At 44.8% G+C, this 16,631-nt stretch overlaps 1 protein-coding gene across 1 annotated transcript; it reads left to right on the top strand.

The window, feature by feature from the left end:
- Positions 1–884: 884 nt before the first annotated feature.
- On the top strand, positions 885–14,450 carry LOC146509407 (uncharacterized). The gene is made up of 11 exons (XM_085174868.1): positions 885–1,277; positions 2,966–3,086; positions 3,674–3,781; positions 3,883–3,919; positions 4,035–5,839; positions 5,930–5,960; positions 8,715–10,483; positions 10,569–10,617; positions 10,706–12,504; positions 12,710–12,746; positions 12,863–14,450. The coding sequence occupies exons 1-11, from the start codon at positions 1,183–1,185 to the stop codon at positions 14,395–14,397; spliced, it is 7,386 nt and encodes a 2,461-aa protein (XP_085030994.1). The 5' UTR covers positions 885–1,182; the 3' UTR covers positions 14,398–14,450.
- The last annotated feature ends 2,181 nt before the right edge of the window (positions 14,451–16,631 follow it).

The following is a 16,631-nucleotide window of genomic DNA, read 5'->3' on the forward strand; positions in this document are numbered from 1 at the left end:
CACTGTTCTAAATAAACCCAGTGTTCACTCCATAATAATTTAACATCAGTGACTCTTTTATAGCCAAACAACTTGCTGGAGTGCCTATAGAATTGTAAATATAACCCAAAAAAGACAATTAGGTCAATTACATGCTATGTTCATTGTAAATATTACTTATAAGGGTAAAAAGCCAGTAAAGTATACTTAAGGTGAGCCATAGTCATCAAATCTGCTGCTGTCTAACTGAGCTGTGTCCTCAGAAGTCTGGACTCTTGAGTGTACTTGCCAAAGAGGAACTAGCGAGCATGCAAGGACAAACTCTGCACTTTAAACGGACAAACGCAGATTGAAAGAAACAACTCCCGGCCAATTCAAAGGCTGATTACTTTGATGGCTAAGGTCGAAGGATAGAATTAATTCATGATGCAGCACAGAAACAATTGAGTAATTAAAAATGTAAATTATTAGATATGTCAAATTTGTATTAATTCTTATTTTGGAAAACTATTCATAAATGATTTATTTCCACATTTTATTTAATTAATTGTCTGGCGTTTCACAGACAGGAGGTAAATCACTGAAATGAAAGAAACAATCAAATGTGCTCAAAGAAAAGGAAGCGCCAAGTCAAATTCAAAGAGTGTTCAGTTAGAACAAGAGAAGTACGACACCTGTGCTTAATGTTTGTGTAATGACATTTTATTGAACTGTACCAGTAGCTGATGCATACGGAGGATTTTAACGACGCCATGCCAAAAGTTGTGAATGTAAACCTCGTTTATTTGTATATCCCAATAAAACAAACCTTACTTTTATTTAATTCCTGCGCGCATTTTCAGGCTACATCAGAATAGGGAGTAAATCATCTTGACAATAATACTCTTTGGTCATGGTATTCTGCCCTCTGCTGGTGAATATTATTATTGCAGCACTTAGTTCCTGGTTGATGGGATAACACGCTTTTGGCGACTTTGGCTCAGCACGCAGCATCAACTTTTGAAAGCATGGAATTAGTAGGTTCTTAGTCTGGTAAAGAGGCAATAAGCGAGAATAACAGTGAAAGTCAACTGTGTCGGTTGCAGGTTTTGCCCAAGGCATGACTCTGTAGACTGTCCTACAGGTTTGCTCACAGTAGGCTTGCCAGCTTGCAACCGCCAGCTAAGCTAGCTAACTTGCTTGCTAGCTTCATTGCAATCCAAAATGACTGACTGCTGCGCCGCAGCGAACTGTGATTACCAGCAGCGGGGATCCGAAAAGACCACTCCACTTTTTAGCTTTCCATTGGATCCGGAGCGGTAAGACTTATGCTTATTTCATTGAGATGCAGCTAGAGAAACGAGCCGCTGAGCATGCAGAATAAATGTGTTGGCTACAGGCTGTTAGCATTGGCGTTAGCCTAACATCATGTTGGCTAATAGTGACACAACTCGGTGGAAAATGGCGCAGACTTAACGTTACTCCTGAAAGAAAAGTCCGTGTGAAATAAGACTCCGGTCACTCGTTCAGCCTCAGAAACGGACACCGACGTGAAAAACGGCCTTTTGGGGATTTCCTTTAAGTTCAGTCATTTCACACACGCTGAGAAGCCTTAGTTAAAAACTTTTTTTTGTGCTCTATTTAAATCACCATCAGTGCACAGCACTTACCATCCCAGCGGTGCGGCAATGTGAGAATGACTCGCGTTAGCTTAGCACAATTAAAACACCTGTAATTAATAATGCTTTTGGTGATGTTTTGGTTGTTGCTCAAAGCTGCGCAGTTCCATAGTAATTTTCCATCGCAGCTCATTGTGTAGCGTATAAATATTACAATATTTAAGCAGCGTCCATGTGATCGCCCTGTGAATTAATAGTTATCTCGTCCGTCCTTTTAGCTTTTTGTTGTCGTGAATCATAACCGGCTCTGTTGACCGACTTACAAATAAATTCGAGAATTAATAAGAACTGTGACTGAGTGACAGATGCACGCTAGCTGACTGAATCAAGGTACAGTGTCTGTGGACAGGAAGTCCTCCATGCCAGAGGAAATACTGCCTACTAGATCATGGGGTCTAAGACATATTTAAAGGAGTTTGCCTTCAGCTTTGGCTTAAGTGTAAATAAGCGCCCATCTGATGTTAAAACAGCTAATAATGCACTACTAAATCAATTTAGTAGAGATGAATAATAATAAGGCTGTGTCAGAGGGAAACGGCTCATGTGAATCAGCCAAAGCTACAGTCACGGCAGTCATTCACACTTAATTCATTTAATTTGTTCCAGTAGTGCCACCAGTGAGGCGAAGTGCAATTATGCACTCTGTAGAAATAAAGAATAAAACTGCATTGGCTGTAAGTTTCAGTGTCCATAAAAACACAAGCAGCTCAGTCATAGTTCTGCTTCACAGTGAACAGCGAAGTGAAAGTAAACAGGGGCTGCTTCGGCCAGGTGATCTGAACTGTGCCACATCTCCCAACGTGGAGCCCAGTTTATTTGTGATCACCTAGCAGCTAGGTGAGCCTGAGCATAGCACGGTAACAGCGCCCAAACACTACACTCCAAATCCTGGAGCTGCTGTCCCTGCGTTAAGTAATTCATTAATCTATGCGACCTGTGTGTGTGTGTGTGTGCGCCACTGCTTCCAGAAATGGCTTCAGTTAAACCACAATGCATAAAATCATGAACCTCATTGTGCCTCTTAAGAGAGCTTTCCAAATACGTGTGAGAGAGAGAGAGAGGGACGAGTTTGGGCGCTGTGACAAACTGTTCATTATGCTCACTGTGAGTGAAGTTCATCAGGGGAGTTGGGTGGATGACAGCCGTGCTTGGATACAGCGCATAATTAAATACATCCTAAGACATTTTAATGCTTTGAGAACCCAAATGATGTTTGGGGGCTTTTATGGTTTTTTTTGTTTATGTTCGGTGCTTCGCTGGTGTCCGTTTTACTCTGTATTTGTTTGTGCCTCCAACAACTGACACCTTTGTCCTCTTGTGTTTTGCAGCTGCAACCAATGGTTGGAGAACTGTCGTCGTCCCGATTTGGCTTCAGAACCTCCTGAACAGCTGCATAAGCTCTACAGACTTTGTGCAAAGCACTTTGAGCCGTCTATGATCTCTCACCAGGTGAGAAGCGGGTCTGCTGCTCATTGCTCTCAGTTAAGATCAACTAACTAAACAAAAGGCTCTTTTGCAGTAACACCTGCTCGACTCGGTTTTTAGACTTTTCCATTAGGCGGTAGAACCTGGTACTGTTTTAGTACCTACACAGCCGAGGTTTTTGTGCCACCGACAGAATCCAGAGGGATTGTAAGGATGTAGCACAGGGCTTTCAGCCCCACCCACACTGAGGTGACGCTCAGTGTGGGGTGAGTAGGTGCTAGTAGAGAATTCCAGTTCATTAGGTACACGTGGGCAGCCTGATATCACACAACAGGAGATTAAAAATGCCCATGTTTGTGCAGCTTATTGATGTCAAACACAAGTGCTTTTTTGCAAGCACATCTGTGCAATCAGCATCATGCAACTTAATAAAACTATAAAAGATTCTTCACAGTTTTATCAACACCACTCAAACTATAAGTGCAAAAAACTGCTTTGTTTACAAACGTCAGATCATATATAATCCTCTGTATTGACATTTTGATATTAGAGAAATGCATCAGAGTGTGTCTGCTTCATATTTCTGTTTGTGTGCATGTTTGTTCATCCAGAGTTCATCCAGTTGTGCGTTAAAGGAAGATGCTGTTCCAACAGTATTTGACGTCGCAAGGCCTGCGAACAATCAGTCGACCTACAGCAGGAAGCGAGCCAGAGATCCTGTAAGTGTCTGTCCAGGTCTTTGAAATGCTCTTGTTGGAATGTTTTTTAAATCAAACATTAACACCCTAAAAATGTTTAATTATCCATTTCACCAAACCAGTCAGAAGAGGATGATACTGCTGTGAAAAAGACAAAAGGTACAGTAACTGCTTCGATTCATTTTTTACATTTCCTCAAGGTTTCGTGTATTTTCGCGAATGTGCTCGTGTTGTAAACACTGACTGACTGAATTAGTGTCTTCTCATGCTTAAGAAAACACAGCCGCAGAAGTAACGGAGGAGACGAAAGAAGAGAGCGGATGTGGAGAGAACAGCGCAGCAAGTGAACTGCAAAAAGAAAACCAAACCCAAGAGGATGCAGCCACCTCCAAAGCAAAAGAGACTCTGAAAGTCTACTTTAAGGAAATCCTGGCACTGACGGGATTCAGCATCAACGGTGCAAACATCAATGCCGACGAGCCGATCGGAGGTGCGAGGGGTCAGCGGGCGCTCAGTCAGGTCTGTCTGGAAAAGATCGACAAGAAAGAGATCCTGCAGTTCAGCGAAGGTCTGATGCGAGAGGAGATCCAGAACAGCCTCCGGCTGGCACGGTTCTTCTCCATTCTGCTTCAGGATGTGACCAAGATCGAAGGAAAGGAGCAGATCCCGGTGTTCATCAGGTCCGTCACAGTAGCTGGGTTTCCACAAAAGCACCTCGTCGGGTTCTTGCCGTGCGACATGGACGGAGAGAATCTGTTTTACATGCTCCTGTCTGAGCTGCGAAACAAGTGGGGGCTCAGGATGGAGCACTGCAGAGGACTCACGTACCTCGTTACTGGTAGCATGTGTCAGAAAATGCGAGATCTCACTTGCCGAATTCTGCAGGAGTTTCCGCAAGTCGTGCTGTCGCCAAGCGACCCGTACGCTTTCAACATATGGATCATTCGCTGCATGCCCGTGCCCTCCATCCAGACGGTTGCAGACACTGTAGAGGAAGTGGCCTCGTTACTCAGGAGAACGCCAGAGCTGTGCAAGCGGCTGGAGGGAAAGATCCAGATGACATACGGGCACGTAAAAGGGGAAGTGGACAGGATCAAGGCAGCTATTAGTGGGAACTGGGAATATGGCACCGACGCCTTCCAGACCATGCTAGATATTCTTGAGCCATTCCTGAACTGCATCAACGAGATCATTTCAAAGGTAGATGAAGACACTGCTGAGCAGATGGCCAAGCTCAAGCCCATTTTGAAGAATTTCAATTTCATTATGACGCTCGTTGTTCTGAAGAACACCCTCTGCTGTGTGAGCATACTCAACTCAAGTCTCAGGGGAATAATTAGCATCAGCAGTACTTTGCAGTACACAATTTCCAATGCCTTAAAGTTGGTAAGCAAATACCAACAAGAGCTTGCAATATTCCACAGGAAATGGTTTTCAGACGCAGTCGGTCGAGCGAAGAAGCTGGGAGTGGAGGTCACCAAACCGGAGATGGCTCAAGGGGACGCCACCGAGACGCCGCTGGAAGACTTTTACAGAGAAACTCTGAGCCGGCCCATCTTGCAGTACCTCGTCGCCGAGGTGAAGAGAGTGTTCAGCACAGAGATGGTGAGGATTCTCAGATGGCTGTCGTTGGTGCCGTCTTACATGGCCGACCATAACTTCAGCATCCGCAGGGATAAAGTAGCAGACGCCAACTTGAACAACCTCGCGCGGCCCGACACGTTCTACGAAGAGCTCGGCTGCTGGGAAGTGAAGTGGAGGCACGCGAGCAAGCGCAGGATTCTTCCGACCACGGTCTTTGCTACCCTCAAGATTCCAGATATCGGATTTTACCCGAACGTGCAGAGCTTGCTGAGGGTGTTGGGAACTGTTCCCTGCGTAAACGCGGAGGCGGACGTGTACGGTCAATACCACATGGTGCTGGAGCGCTGCCACTCGTACCTGAGAGCCACGCCGGATGATCAACGACAGTGCAGCATGGCGTACGTCTACGTTAACCAGGACGTGCACTTCAGTGTTGAACAAATGGTGGATTCGTATGTCCAGAAGCACCCGGACATCCTACAGATGCTGAAAATGGTGAGTTGATAATTCATGTCTGACTTTAATCAGTGGTGATCGTTTATTTATCCTGACGTGACGTCACATTGGTGCCTGTTTGTGTTACAGGATGATGATACAAAAGAGAAGCCTGCACAAGGTGAGAAAAAGCAAATCATGAAATAATTTTCTGCTTGTTGTTCACACGTTATTTATGAGCCATTGAATATAGTTAAATGCAGCTGTATATAGGAAAAGTGCTCATTGTGCACAATGTAAGTAAGTGATCCTGTAACAGAAGTCAACTAAACAACTTGATTCACAACAAAACACGGTCAGCATGGTTGGCCTCTGCACTTGAACCAGCTCCAAGAAACTACTGCAACGTACAGTCACTGACTCAACAATGTAAGCCAAATATGCACACCATCATTTAGAGAAGCGGTCCCTAACCACCGGGTCACGGACCGGTACCGGGCTGCGAGAGTTGAGGCTCAGGTGTGAAATTTATGGTTTTCAAGGTTTTTCTCTCTCTTCAAATAATTTTATTGTGAAGCACAAATAACAATCACAAATTGTCCCGTAGACTGACATTGCTTCCTTTTTAATTCAATTCAATTTTATTTATATAGCGCCAAATCACAACAAAAGTCGCCTCAAGGCGCTTCATAGATACAGAGAAAAACCCAACAATCATATGACCCCCTATGAGCAGCACTTTGGCGACAGTGGGAAGGAAAAACTCCCTTTTAACAGGAAGAAACCTCCAGCAGAACCAGGCTCAGGGAGGGGCGGGGCCATCTGCTGTGATTGGTTGGGGTGAGAGAAGGAAGACAGGATAAAAGACATGCTGTGGAAGAGAGACAGAGGTTAATAACAGATATGATTCAATGCAGAGAGGTCTGTTAATACATAGTGAGTGAGAAAGGTGACTGGAAAGGAAAAACTCAATGCATCATGGGAATCCCCCGGCACCCTACGTCTATTGCAGCATAACTAAGGGAGGATTCAGGGTCACCTGGTCCAGCCCTAACTATATGCTTTAGCAAAAAGGAAAGTTTTAAGCCTAATCTTGAAAGTAGAGATAGTGTCTGTCTCCCGAATCTAAACTGGAAGCTGGTTCCAGAGAAGAGGGGCCTGAAAACTGAAGGCTCTGCCTCCCATTCTACTTTTAAATACTCTAGGAACAACAAGTACAGTTTTACAGTTTTGGCATCAAAAAAAAGGGGAAAAACAAAGCGAACAACAGCAACAACAGGAAAAAACAAAACGTACCAAAAAGGGCGGTCAAAAAGGTTTTCAGGGTTTTTATCATTAACTCTGTTTCCCTGGGTCTTTTCCCCCTGGTGTAGTTGTCTTATTTTGAAAGAAATATTTACGCGCTACCATAGCGACCAGAGAGCATTAAGGGGCAGAGAGGAGGATGTTACTGTCTGTGTTGTTGGTGCATTTCAGGAGGGCGCTGCTAATAAAGTTACACCAAATTACTGAATTTGCATTTATTATTATATTTACAAAATACCAGCATTTTTGTCTTGTTGTATCATTTTATGTTGTTGCATTTATCCGCAACACCTTAAAGGCCGGTCTGTGAGAATATTGACCGACATTAAACTGGTCCGTAGCACAAAGAAAGGCTGCTGGTTTAGAGTTAGAGCTGGACGATAGAACAATAACGATATGTATTACGAAATAACTTTTTCTCGATAGAAAAGTTAAACTATTGCGATAGGCCTCATCTCTCTTGTCCTGAGCAAAAAAAAAAAAAAAAGAACAGCCAATCCAAATTAACTAGCGCAGAGCCGAACCCTGATATATATCGTTATCGCCTGAAATGAAAAAAAAAAAACATATCGTGATATGAAAAAATCTTATATCGCCCAGCTCTATTTAGAGTATAGAGTAATCTCATTATGTAATAAAACAAATTAACCACATTAAATCAGCTGTTTGCTATATAACTTTGGTGACTCCAAATAGGCCTGTTTGATATAACGATATGTATCTGATGACGATATAAAAACATCGTTTCATTTTACGCTATCGTTTGTTTCACGGTGTCACAAAATAAACTATTTATGGCAATATTTTATGGTTTTGATGGTCACTGTAGCAGCTATATTAATTTCTCTCTTCCTCTTATATTTAAAATAACCACACTACGGACGGACAAGTGACTGTTTTTACCCGTTGTCATTAGCAACAACAACGGTAAACCCAGCGTGTGGCTCTGCCGTCCGCTTGTTTATTTTCCACATAAACCTTTCACAATAAAGCTGAAGATCCTGTTGAGTTTTTTCAAAATAAAACTAAAATGATGACAAACGGAAAAACCAGTCAAAACAAACCAGGACCTTATTCCTAAACGAGGGGCTGCCTCTGTAGCACGGACATGGGTTGGTTATGAAAAGTCTGACATGAACCAGAAAACTGTACTCTGCAAATTATGCAGGAAACCGGCCCCCACCTCAGACTCCACACGACAAACCTCTTCAACCACCTACACAGGAATCACGTGAAAGAGTGTGGAGAGAGTTTACTGACGAGAAGCAAAAAAAGAGCCGTCAGGTGCTCCAAATAACCTCAGACTTAAACGTTAGAGCACGCTTTTCCCCGCAGCACGCCATGTAATAAATGGCTGTTAAAACTATGCTTTTTCAGACATACGTTGTATGCTCAACTCCAGGTACATGACGCCCAGCTGAAAACACTTCATGCAAGTCGAGTGTAAAAATTTTTTTTAAAATTTTTGTGATTATTTATCGTCGTTGGGACGATAAATGTCTTATATCAGGATATAAAAAATTAGGTCCTATCGCACAGCTCTAACTCCAGACTAACTCAATGAGGTTGAAGTGTAAAACTTTACTCCGATTACATTCATTCATATTTCAAATTCAAATTTTTGTTTCAGTGACCTCCTTTGGAAACCACGCAGAGAAGGACACCGAGGAAGAACTGCAGCTCATCAACCTGGAGATGGATCCAGACAGGCTCGTGGAGATGAAATGTGCAGAAACCGACAGAGAAGCTCTGAAGTCTGCACTACAGGCTGCGGTGACCTCTGCATACAGCAGCCAAAGCAGGCTCCACGGTGACGCCTGTCCTCCTCAGGACGGAGAAGTCGAGTACGTGACCAAGTCTGAAATGAAAGAAGTTCTCAGTGTGTGCGAGAACGTTGTCAGGGAGGGAATCATCATGGAGGTGGGGAGCTCGTTCTTTTCCTTGTTTATCGACCGCGTCGTGAAGCTGGGCGAGAGAGACTATCTGCCGCTCTTTCTGCGGTTTGTGGACAGTTTCGATGTCATGCGCTTAGAGCTGATGGGATTCCTCGAGGCGGATCTGGAATGCGATGTCATGGTACAGCGTCTCATGGGAATAGTCACCGTGGAGTGGCATCTCGATTTGAAAAATTGCAGAGGTCAAGCGTACCTGGGCTCTGGCGATGTTTCCTACAAGCTGAAAGCCTTTGCTTGCAAAGTGCAAGAGAAGTATCCTCTGGCTATAAGCACACACTGCTCCTGCTATTCTTTCAACACGTGGTGGTCGAAATCCATCCCAGTGCCTGCTGTTAAAAGAGCCCTGGATACATTCGAAGAGGTGTTGATGTTTTTTGGCAGTAGCGTTGCTCTAGAAAAGCAGCTCGACCACGTGATAGACTTTGGTCTCAGAGAGAGCTACGAAAAAGTCCAGGAGTTGCAGGGCAAGTTCTGTTCCTGTTGGCAAGAGAAGCACGACTCTTACGAGGTGTTTGTGCAGATGCTGGAGCCTCTGGTCGAATGTCTGGAGAAAGTCAAAAACAACCCGCAGAGATGGAAAGCGTCTGTTTCAGAACTAGCTGGAGCACTTCTCCACAAGGTCATGGAGTTTGATTTCATCATCGCCATGGTGGTGCTGAAGAACGCGTCGTCTTTTACCAGAGAGCTGAGCGCTGGTATCCAGAAGGACCAGTTCACTGCTGCATCCCAGCTTTGTCAGATCAGCGGTATTGTGGCCACGCTGAACCGAGTGAAAACAAACATGAAGGTGTTTCACCAGAACTGGTTCGACGAGGCCTGTGCGATGGCGCAGAGTCTGAGAGTGCAGATTGAAGTGCCTGAGAACTCTTTGCCACGGGACAGCATGATAAAGCCGGTCGGTTATTATAAAGATGGCCTAAGCGTGCCGCTGGTCGACAACCTGATCAATACTGTGAAGGATCATTTCTCAGAAGACCACAAAGAAGCTCTGAACTTCCTGTCGCTGGTCCCGTGCTCGGTCACAGTGAGTTACGTGTTTGAGAGCTTGAAATCAAAGCCGCCCCTCTACAGCAGCGATCTGCCCGACGCCGACAACTTCTTCACCGAGCTGTGCTGTTGGAGAGTGACGTGGAAGACCAAAGTGGCGTCCGTGACCATCCCGAGCTCCATATTTCACACGTTACGCCTGCCGCTCATGCAGTACTTTGGGAACATCAACGCACTGCTGAGGATTATGTCGGTGCTGCCCAGCACGGCGCTGGAGGACTGCGGCGTTGTAATGCGCCACAAGAAGTTCCAAGAGTACCTGAGGGATACGAATCCCAAAGATAGGTCGCCGTGCTTGGCTCTGCTGCAGGTGGGCACGGACTTCAGCAGAGACTTGGACCGCATGGTGACCCAGTGTTTGAAGGTTACGCCACAAGCCTTGGAGGGTATCTGTCTGGTATGTGCTTCTATTTTTTAATAGTTTGTTTTATTTTGGGTTTCTTTAATGAACACTGGAATAACATACCTCGGTATTCTTACAGGATAAGGAATCCAAGAGCTTCAACAAGAACACTGAAAATAATATGGAAGGTACGGTTGCTGTGAGACATTATGGGGTTTATTTGCCGTGTTTCTAATACTTGTCAAAGTCACTGTGTTGTTTTTTCTCGTTTATTAGTTGAATACATAAAGGTGGAGGCTGAGGAGCTCCAAATCCCCCAATCTCCAGACAAGATGGAGGAGCCCGAGCTGAAACTGGCAGATGAGAATGGGAGCAAAGGTGATAATCGTCAGAGTCTGGCAACACTTTTCCGGCTGGCTGCACTACTGGGGAAAAAGAATAGCACTATTTGTGAGCTCTCAGAAGAAGATCAAGAACTTTTTATCCAGGAACTAAGGATGTGTCACTGGTTTGGATGCGAGGGAAAAAACACATCTTCTATAGGCAGTGACGAAATGGTGAAGCTCCTCATGAATGGCATCAGAGACGTCATACTGAAAGAAATACAGGAATCCCCTTTCTTCTCGCTCATCACAGATAAGGCTGTTAAAATTGGTGACAAGACCCATCTACCTGTTTTTGTGAGGTACGTCGGAGAGTCGGCTCCAAAAGTCGAGCTCCTGGGCTTTCTGCCGTTCGACGAAAACTGCCCTGTTGATAGACAAGCGAACAACCTCGCAAAGATTCTCACCGAAGACTGGAGCTTGCCTATGTTGCAGTGCCGGGGGCAGGCGTTCATGCAGCTGGGCCCAGGTTATCAAAGCTTGAAGAAAATGTCTTTGGAATTCCTCAGGAGCTACCCGCTTTGTGTCGTGACGCCCAGTGAGTCTTGTGGCCTTGCCCATTGGCTGGCGAGAAGTGTGCCTTGCTCATCGGTTGCAAAAATGCTGGATGTTACAGAAGACCTGCTGCTGTTCTTTGACGAGTCTCCTAGTTTGGAGAGACAGTTGGCGCAGGCTATCGACGGGCTTCTAAATATGCCGAGGGAAGCCCTGGAGGAAATTCCAGAAACCTGTTGCTCGAGGTGGAAAAAGAGGGAGGACTTCTTTGACATACTCGCTGACACATTAGAGGGTGTTCTTAGCTGCCTAGACGCTGTGAGCTCTACTGCCACAGGTGCCAAATCAATGCATGCGCAAGTTTTGTCTACTGCTCTGCGAAATATGGATTACATCGTCACCCTTGTAATACTGAAGAACGCGTGCGCTCCTCTTCGTAACTGTAGCACTGTTTTTCGCTGTGGAAACCCTGCTGATATCCTCTGTGAAGTGGAAAAAATCCCCTCCGTCATAGAGTTCCTCAACAAAATGTTAGAAAATGTTAGCGCTATGCACTCCACTTGGTTTGAGCAAGCATTCCAGCTGGCGACCAGGGTCGCTCCGGAGCAAGTGTGCTTCTCAGAGGAAGCAAACAGCTATGAATCACCAGAAATATATTACAGAGAAAATCTCAGCATCCCTCTTCTGCAAAGTCTAATTGATGAAATGAAGTACAGCTTCTCAGACAGCCACCTAAAGGCTCTGTCAGTCCTGTCGTTGCTGCCTTCTTGCAATCCACAGCCCGTACTGTCCGAGTCCACGTACAAGCCTTTCAGCCTCTACCTTACAGATCTACCCGAGCCCGAAGTTGCCGAACAAGAGCTCAACACCTGGGCAGCCGTGTGGAGGGAGAACTACCAAGATGTTGCTCTTCCAACATCCATCGCTGAAACGCTAGTCCACCCCGAGTCCAAGAGCCATCCAACTGTTACCTTACTGCTTAGGCTAGTAGCTGTCCTGCCTAGTGTCAGTATGGAGTGTGATCTGATGAAGACTACCCTGAATTCGATGAGGGATCTGTTGAGAAACACTGTATGCAAAGGAAGCAAAACAGATCATGTGATGCTCCTCTCTCACTGCACAACACTAACGAGGCTGCCAGAGGTCATTGAGAAGTGCGTGGAGGTTGATCCAGAGAGTAGTCTATGCCTGTCCCAGGTAACTTTAATACACTCTTCATTTTGATTAACTAGCCCTGCCGTTAATTCATCCCACCAAGTGTTCAAGTCAAGAGTCTTTGCCAGTTTGGAAAAAGCTGCTCTTTTATAGCTCAAACGACTAAGGCAGCCATAACTCATAATGTGGATAATTTCATTGCTAAACAAACTGCAAACAACTCACATAGTTGCACATTTATTTTCAGGTAATGGAATTTCTGCAAAAACACAGGCTGGACAGCGGTAAGTGCTTTATTGGCAACAAAGTATCGGTAGAGTAGTTCTAACAGACACCAAGTGTAGCAATTTGTATGTGTGCGCTAATTAATATTTGAATGCATTTGTTATCTTTTAAATAGCCGCCATTGAAAGAAAACCAGCAGCCCCAACAGAGTCAGATGGCTCCAGTGTAGCAGAGAAAGCCAAAGACGGTGAGGTGAAATCCGCCGAGGATGACGTGATACTGGAGATGGTTCCAGGACCGAGAACAGCCGTGTCCTTCTACGAACCCCAGCTACGTGAAGAAATCCTCAAGGAACTCTGGGACTCTCAGTTCTTCACAGTTATAACTGAGCAAGCAGTTGCAATTGACGGTGAGCTCTATGTCCCGTTGTGCATCAGGTACTTGAACAAAGAGGACATCCAGTGTGAGGAAACGCTGGCCTTTATCCCGTTTAGCGAAGACCCAGCCGCCCTTGCGAATGCTATCGAAAACGCCCTGTCGGAGAAGTGGGGGCTCAACATGGAGTACTGTAGAGGTCAGGCCTCGCTGAGTGTCGGTGAAGTGGGAGCTCAGATGAGGGCTGTAAGTTTAGCGATAGCTAAGAAATACCCGCATGCCATTAGAACTGTCAGCTCTGCTTTGTCTCTCAACGTGTGGCTCGCTAGGTCTTGTCCCGCCGAAGAGGCAGCCGATGGAGCGGTTCTCATCGGTAAGCTGTTGCATTGGCTCACAGAAGACGCGAAACGCCAGAACAGGCTGGAAGACGTGATCATTCAAGTGTTCCAGCGCGATGAGGGAAAGGGCAACGAGTTGAGGGACAGGCTCATGAAGAACTGGGAGAAGAGTCACGACATGCACGAGGTGTTCGTAGATATCCTAGAAGCAATCATGCTGTGCTTGAATGAGCTGAAAGTGGAGGGCAGTACTTCAAACCAGCAACAAGCATCTCAGTTCTTTGACACAATCAGAAACTTTGAGTTCATTCTGTCGACAGTGGTGCAGAAGAACGTCTTGGCTGTTACAAAAAAGCTAAGCCAGTCGCTTCAGGGCAAACCCTTAGATATGTTGCTCGCCGTGAACAACTTGCCTGATGTCAAAGCATCCCTCAGTAAACTGAAGAGTGATCTTGACAGCCATCACAAAGTGTGGTTTGAGGAAGCTGTTGCCCTGGCGTCTAGACTCCACGTTACGATGTTGCATTCAGCGCTCCTCGAGCCGTTGAGCGAGTTTTACAAAGAATCTTTAAGCATGAAAATTGTAGAGCATTCGATAGCAGAAATCGATGACCTCTTCGCAGAAAAGGTGTTGGATACCTTAAGGTGTCTGGAGATTGTGCCTTACGCAATGTCCAAAGTAGAAACCAGCATTCTTAGTGGTCTTGTGTTCCGCCTGTACAAGGAGGACCTGCCAGACCAGGCCTCCCTTCACTCTGAGATGAAGTCATGGAAGGAGAAATGGCTGGATCCTCTGGCAGGCTATCTTCCGACTACAGTGCTCGACACACTCAAGACGTCACACATTAGAAGTTTCAGCAACATTGAAACTCTCCTCCGACTTCAGGTCATCTTACCGTTTTCAAGGAGGGAGAGCAACTTCAGGCAGGGAAGGAGGAGTTTACAGGAGTTTTGTGAACAGGAAAAGAGATCCCTCGCTGAGCTGCATCCTCTGTAACGGCTAGCACGTTTGAGCAGTGAGAGTCAGTGCGATGTCACCCCCTACCATACTGAAGAGCTCGACACAGGTGGAGGTCCCAAGATCTGAACTCAATATTGCTGTGTACATTTATCGATCTGAATTATTTGAGATTCCCTTTGGTTATAATCATGCAATGTCCTATCTTATGCTTTTTTTGGTTTGTTTTTATTCTGTAGTTTGTACAGCTGTACTGCCAAGTGGGACCAGTGTCTTGGCAAAAAAAAAATCAAGAAAACAAATGATGCTCCACTGACAGTTATCAATGCTTGTGTGCCTTGATGCAAAACTAATAATTCACCCCACCAAATCATAACACGGATGTTTAAAGACGTCCCATTGGCATTCAAAAATACTTGTTTTTTTTGGGTTTGTTTGTTTTTCATTACCAGAAATGACCACACTGACTTTTGTGTCACTGTTATCAGTTGATTCTAATGATTAAATTGCACCCTTGCGTTTTACTGGGCACAAATAGAAATGGTTAGCTCCATCATATCTGTTTCCTGTCTCTTTGCAGGAATGAATTTGCTGTAAACTTATCTTTGAAAGAATGTTTCCTTAATAGGAAAACCTTCATATATATTTGTCAAAAAAGTAATAAAATGCTCCAAAAAGATGCTTTGGGTCTTGGACTTGTGGTTTCCTGTAGAACTGCTTTAAGCTTGTTGCCATATCAGTGTGTTAACACAAGATGGCGCAATGTGGCCATCAGAAATACTTGACCGTGGTATGAAGTGACTGATGAATGCTGGGATGTGTGAGGTTGGTTACAATGTGTATGTTTTCTTCTGAGCCAGGTTTTATAATAACAATGCGTTCTTCCTGAAGAATGCTACTTGATGATACATCCATGATTGCTAAATGCTCACACTGTTGTATTCAGTGCAGCGTGACTTGCATGACTCACTGATCAACAAGGATGTGGGTTTAAAGGGAGGTTTGTTATTAAGGTCATACAACCACTAAGTTATCTGTGGACAGCAGGTAAATGTGTGTTACACAATTTCTGTTTGTCCTCCAGCGATGAGTAAAGGCGCTGCAACGCTCGGCATGTAAGAGACTGCCGGCTACTTTTCGCTAGTGATGCAAATCGGCGCTCTTTGCCTGCATTGTTACAACTACGCTTTGGTTAATGTGTAATGTTTTCAGAATAGATGCATTGTGTAGGTCTGCTGCAGGGCATTGTCTGACTTTTTTTGTCAATTATTTGCTATTAATTCCAACATGAAGAAGCAAAAATTTCAACAAAAAACAAACCCTGCTGCGCTGAAATTGGAGAAACAAGGTTATGTAGCTGTTAGCATTTAAGGCTTTGTTTGAGCAGTAGGTTAATACTTTCTGTCTGGCTGTTGGAACAATGGCGATATTGTTGCTTCACATTATAAACTAAATTTAAAGTGGCGTTGCACAATATTTTAATTTCCTCTGGGTTAATCCAAGTCTTCCTGGGAACTTATTTACTGACAGAATCTATACTGACAAACAGCTTGTTTCAGATCTGATCAGATGTTCAGTTTGTGTTTTGATTTGACTAAATGACTTCTGTGTCTGATTGTTTCTGTGACAAAGTGGCTACATTATTGAAACACGTTTGCTGACATGAAAAGCTTCTATCATCTAACATTTTTTAAAATAGTCACGTATTCTTCCTATGAGCAGCAACAGCACGTCTCCCTGACAATGGTCCAATTGTCGGTGCCCAGCTCGGGCCTCTGCTGTGGGCCACCAGCCACAGGGTTTGAGGTCCTCGCTGCAGCAGCACGTATATATGCTGTTTTGCAATAACTCCACACTCCCCCGTGAGCTGCACACCTCCTACAAGCTGCGCTTTATTTATTTACATGCTGGATGTGGAGCTGGACGCTGTTACTCTCAGGTGTGGCCCGTACGTTTGAGCATAAAGAGCACATCCTATTGCCGTAATTGACCCGTGGACCGGGTTTCCTGCTGGAAGTCAGGGTTCTGCGCTGATGTAAGATCCGTGACACTCTGTAATTATGTCCATACACAGCAAGGCTTTAACTGCACTCTGGAGGGGAAGACAGAGGGCTTAAGTGGATTTTATTTCAAGGTTCCCTTTCAGGGAAAATTGGCAGCAGGGGCAAGAATTCAGATCCTTCTTGTACTAAGAGCAAAACTTTTGGTTTGAATTATTCAGATGTCAGCTTATTGATTCTATGTTTCAAGAACACTTCATCTGTACTCGCCAT

The sequence above is a fragment of the Neolamprologus multifasciatus genome, chromosome 10, assembly GCF_963576455.1.
Source record: "Neolamprologus multifasciatus chromosome 10, fNeoMul1.2, whole genome shotgun sequence".
NCBI lineage: Eukaryota > Metazoa > Chordata > Actinopteri > Cichliformes > Cichlidae > Neolamprologus > Neolamprologus multifasciatus.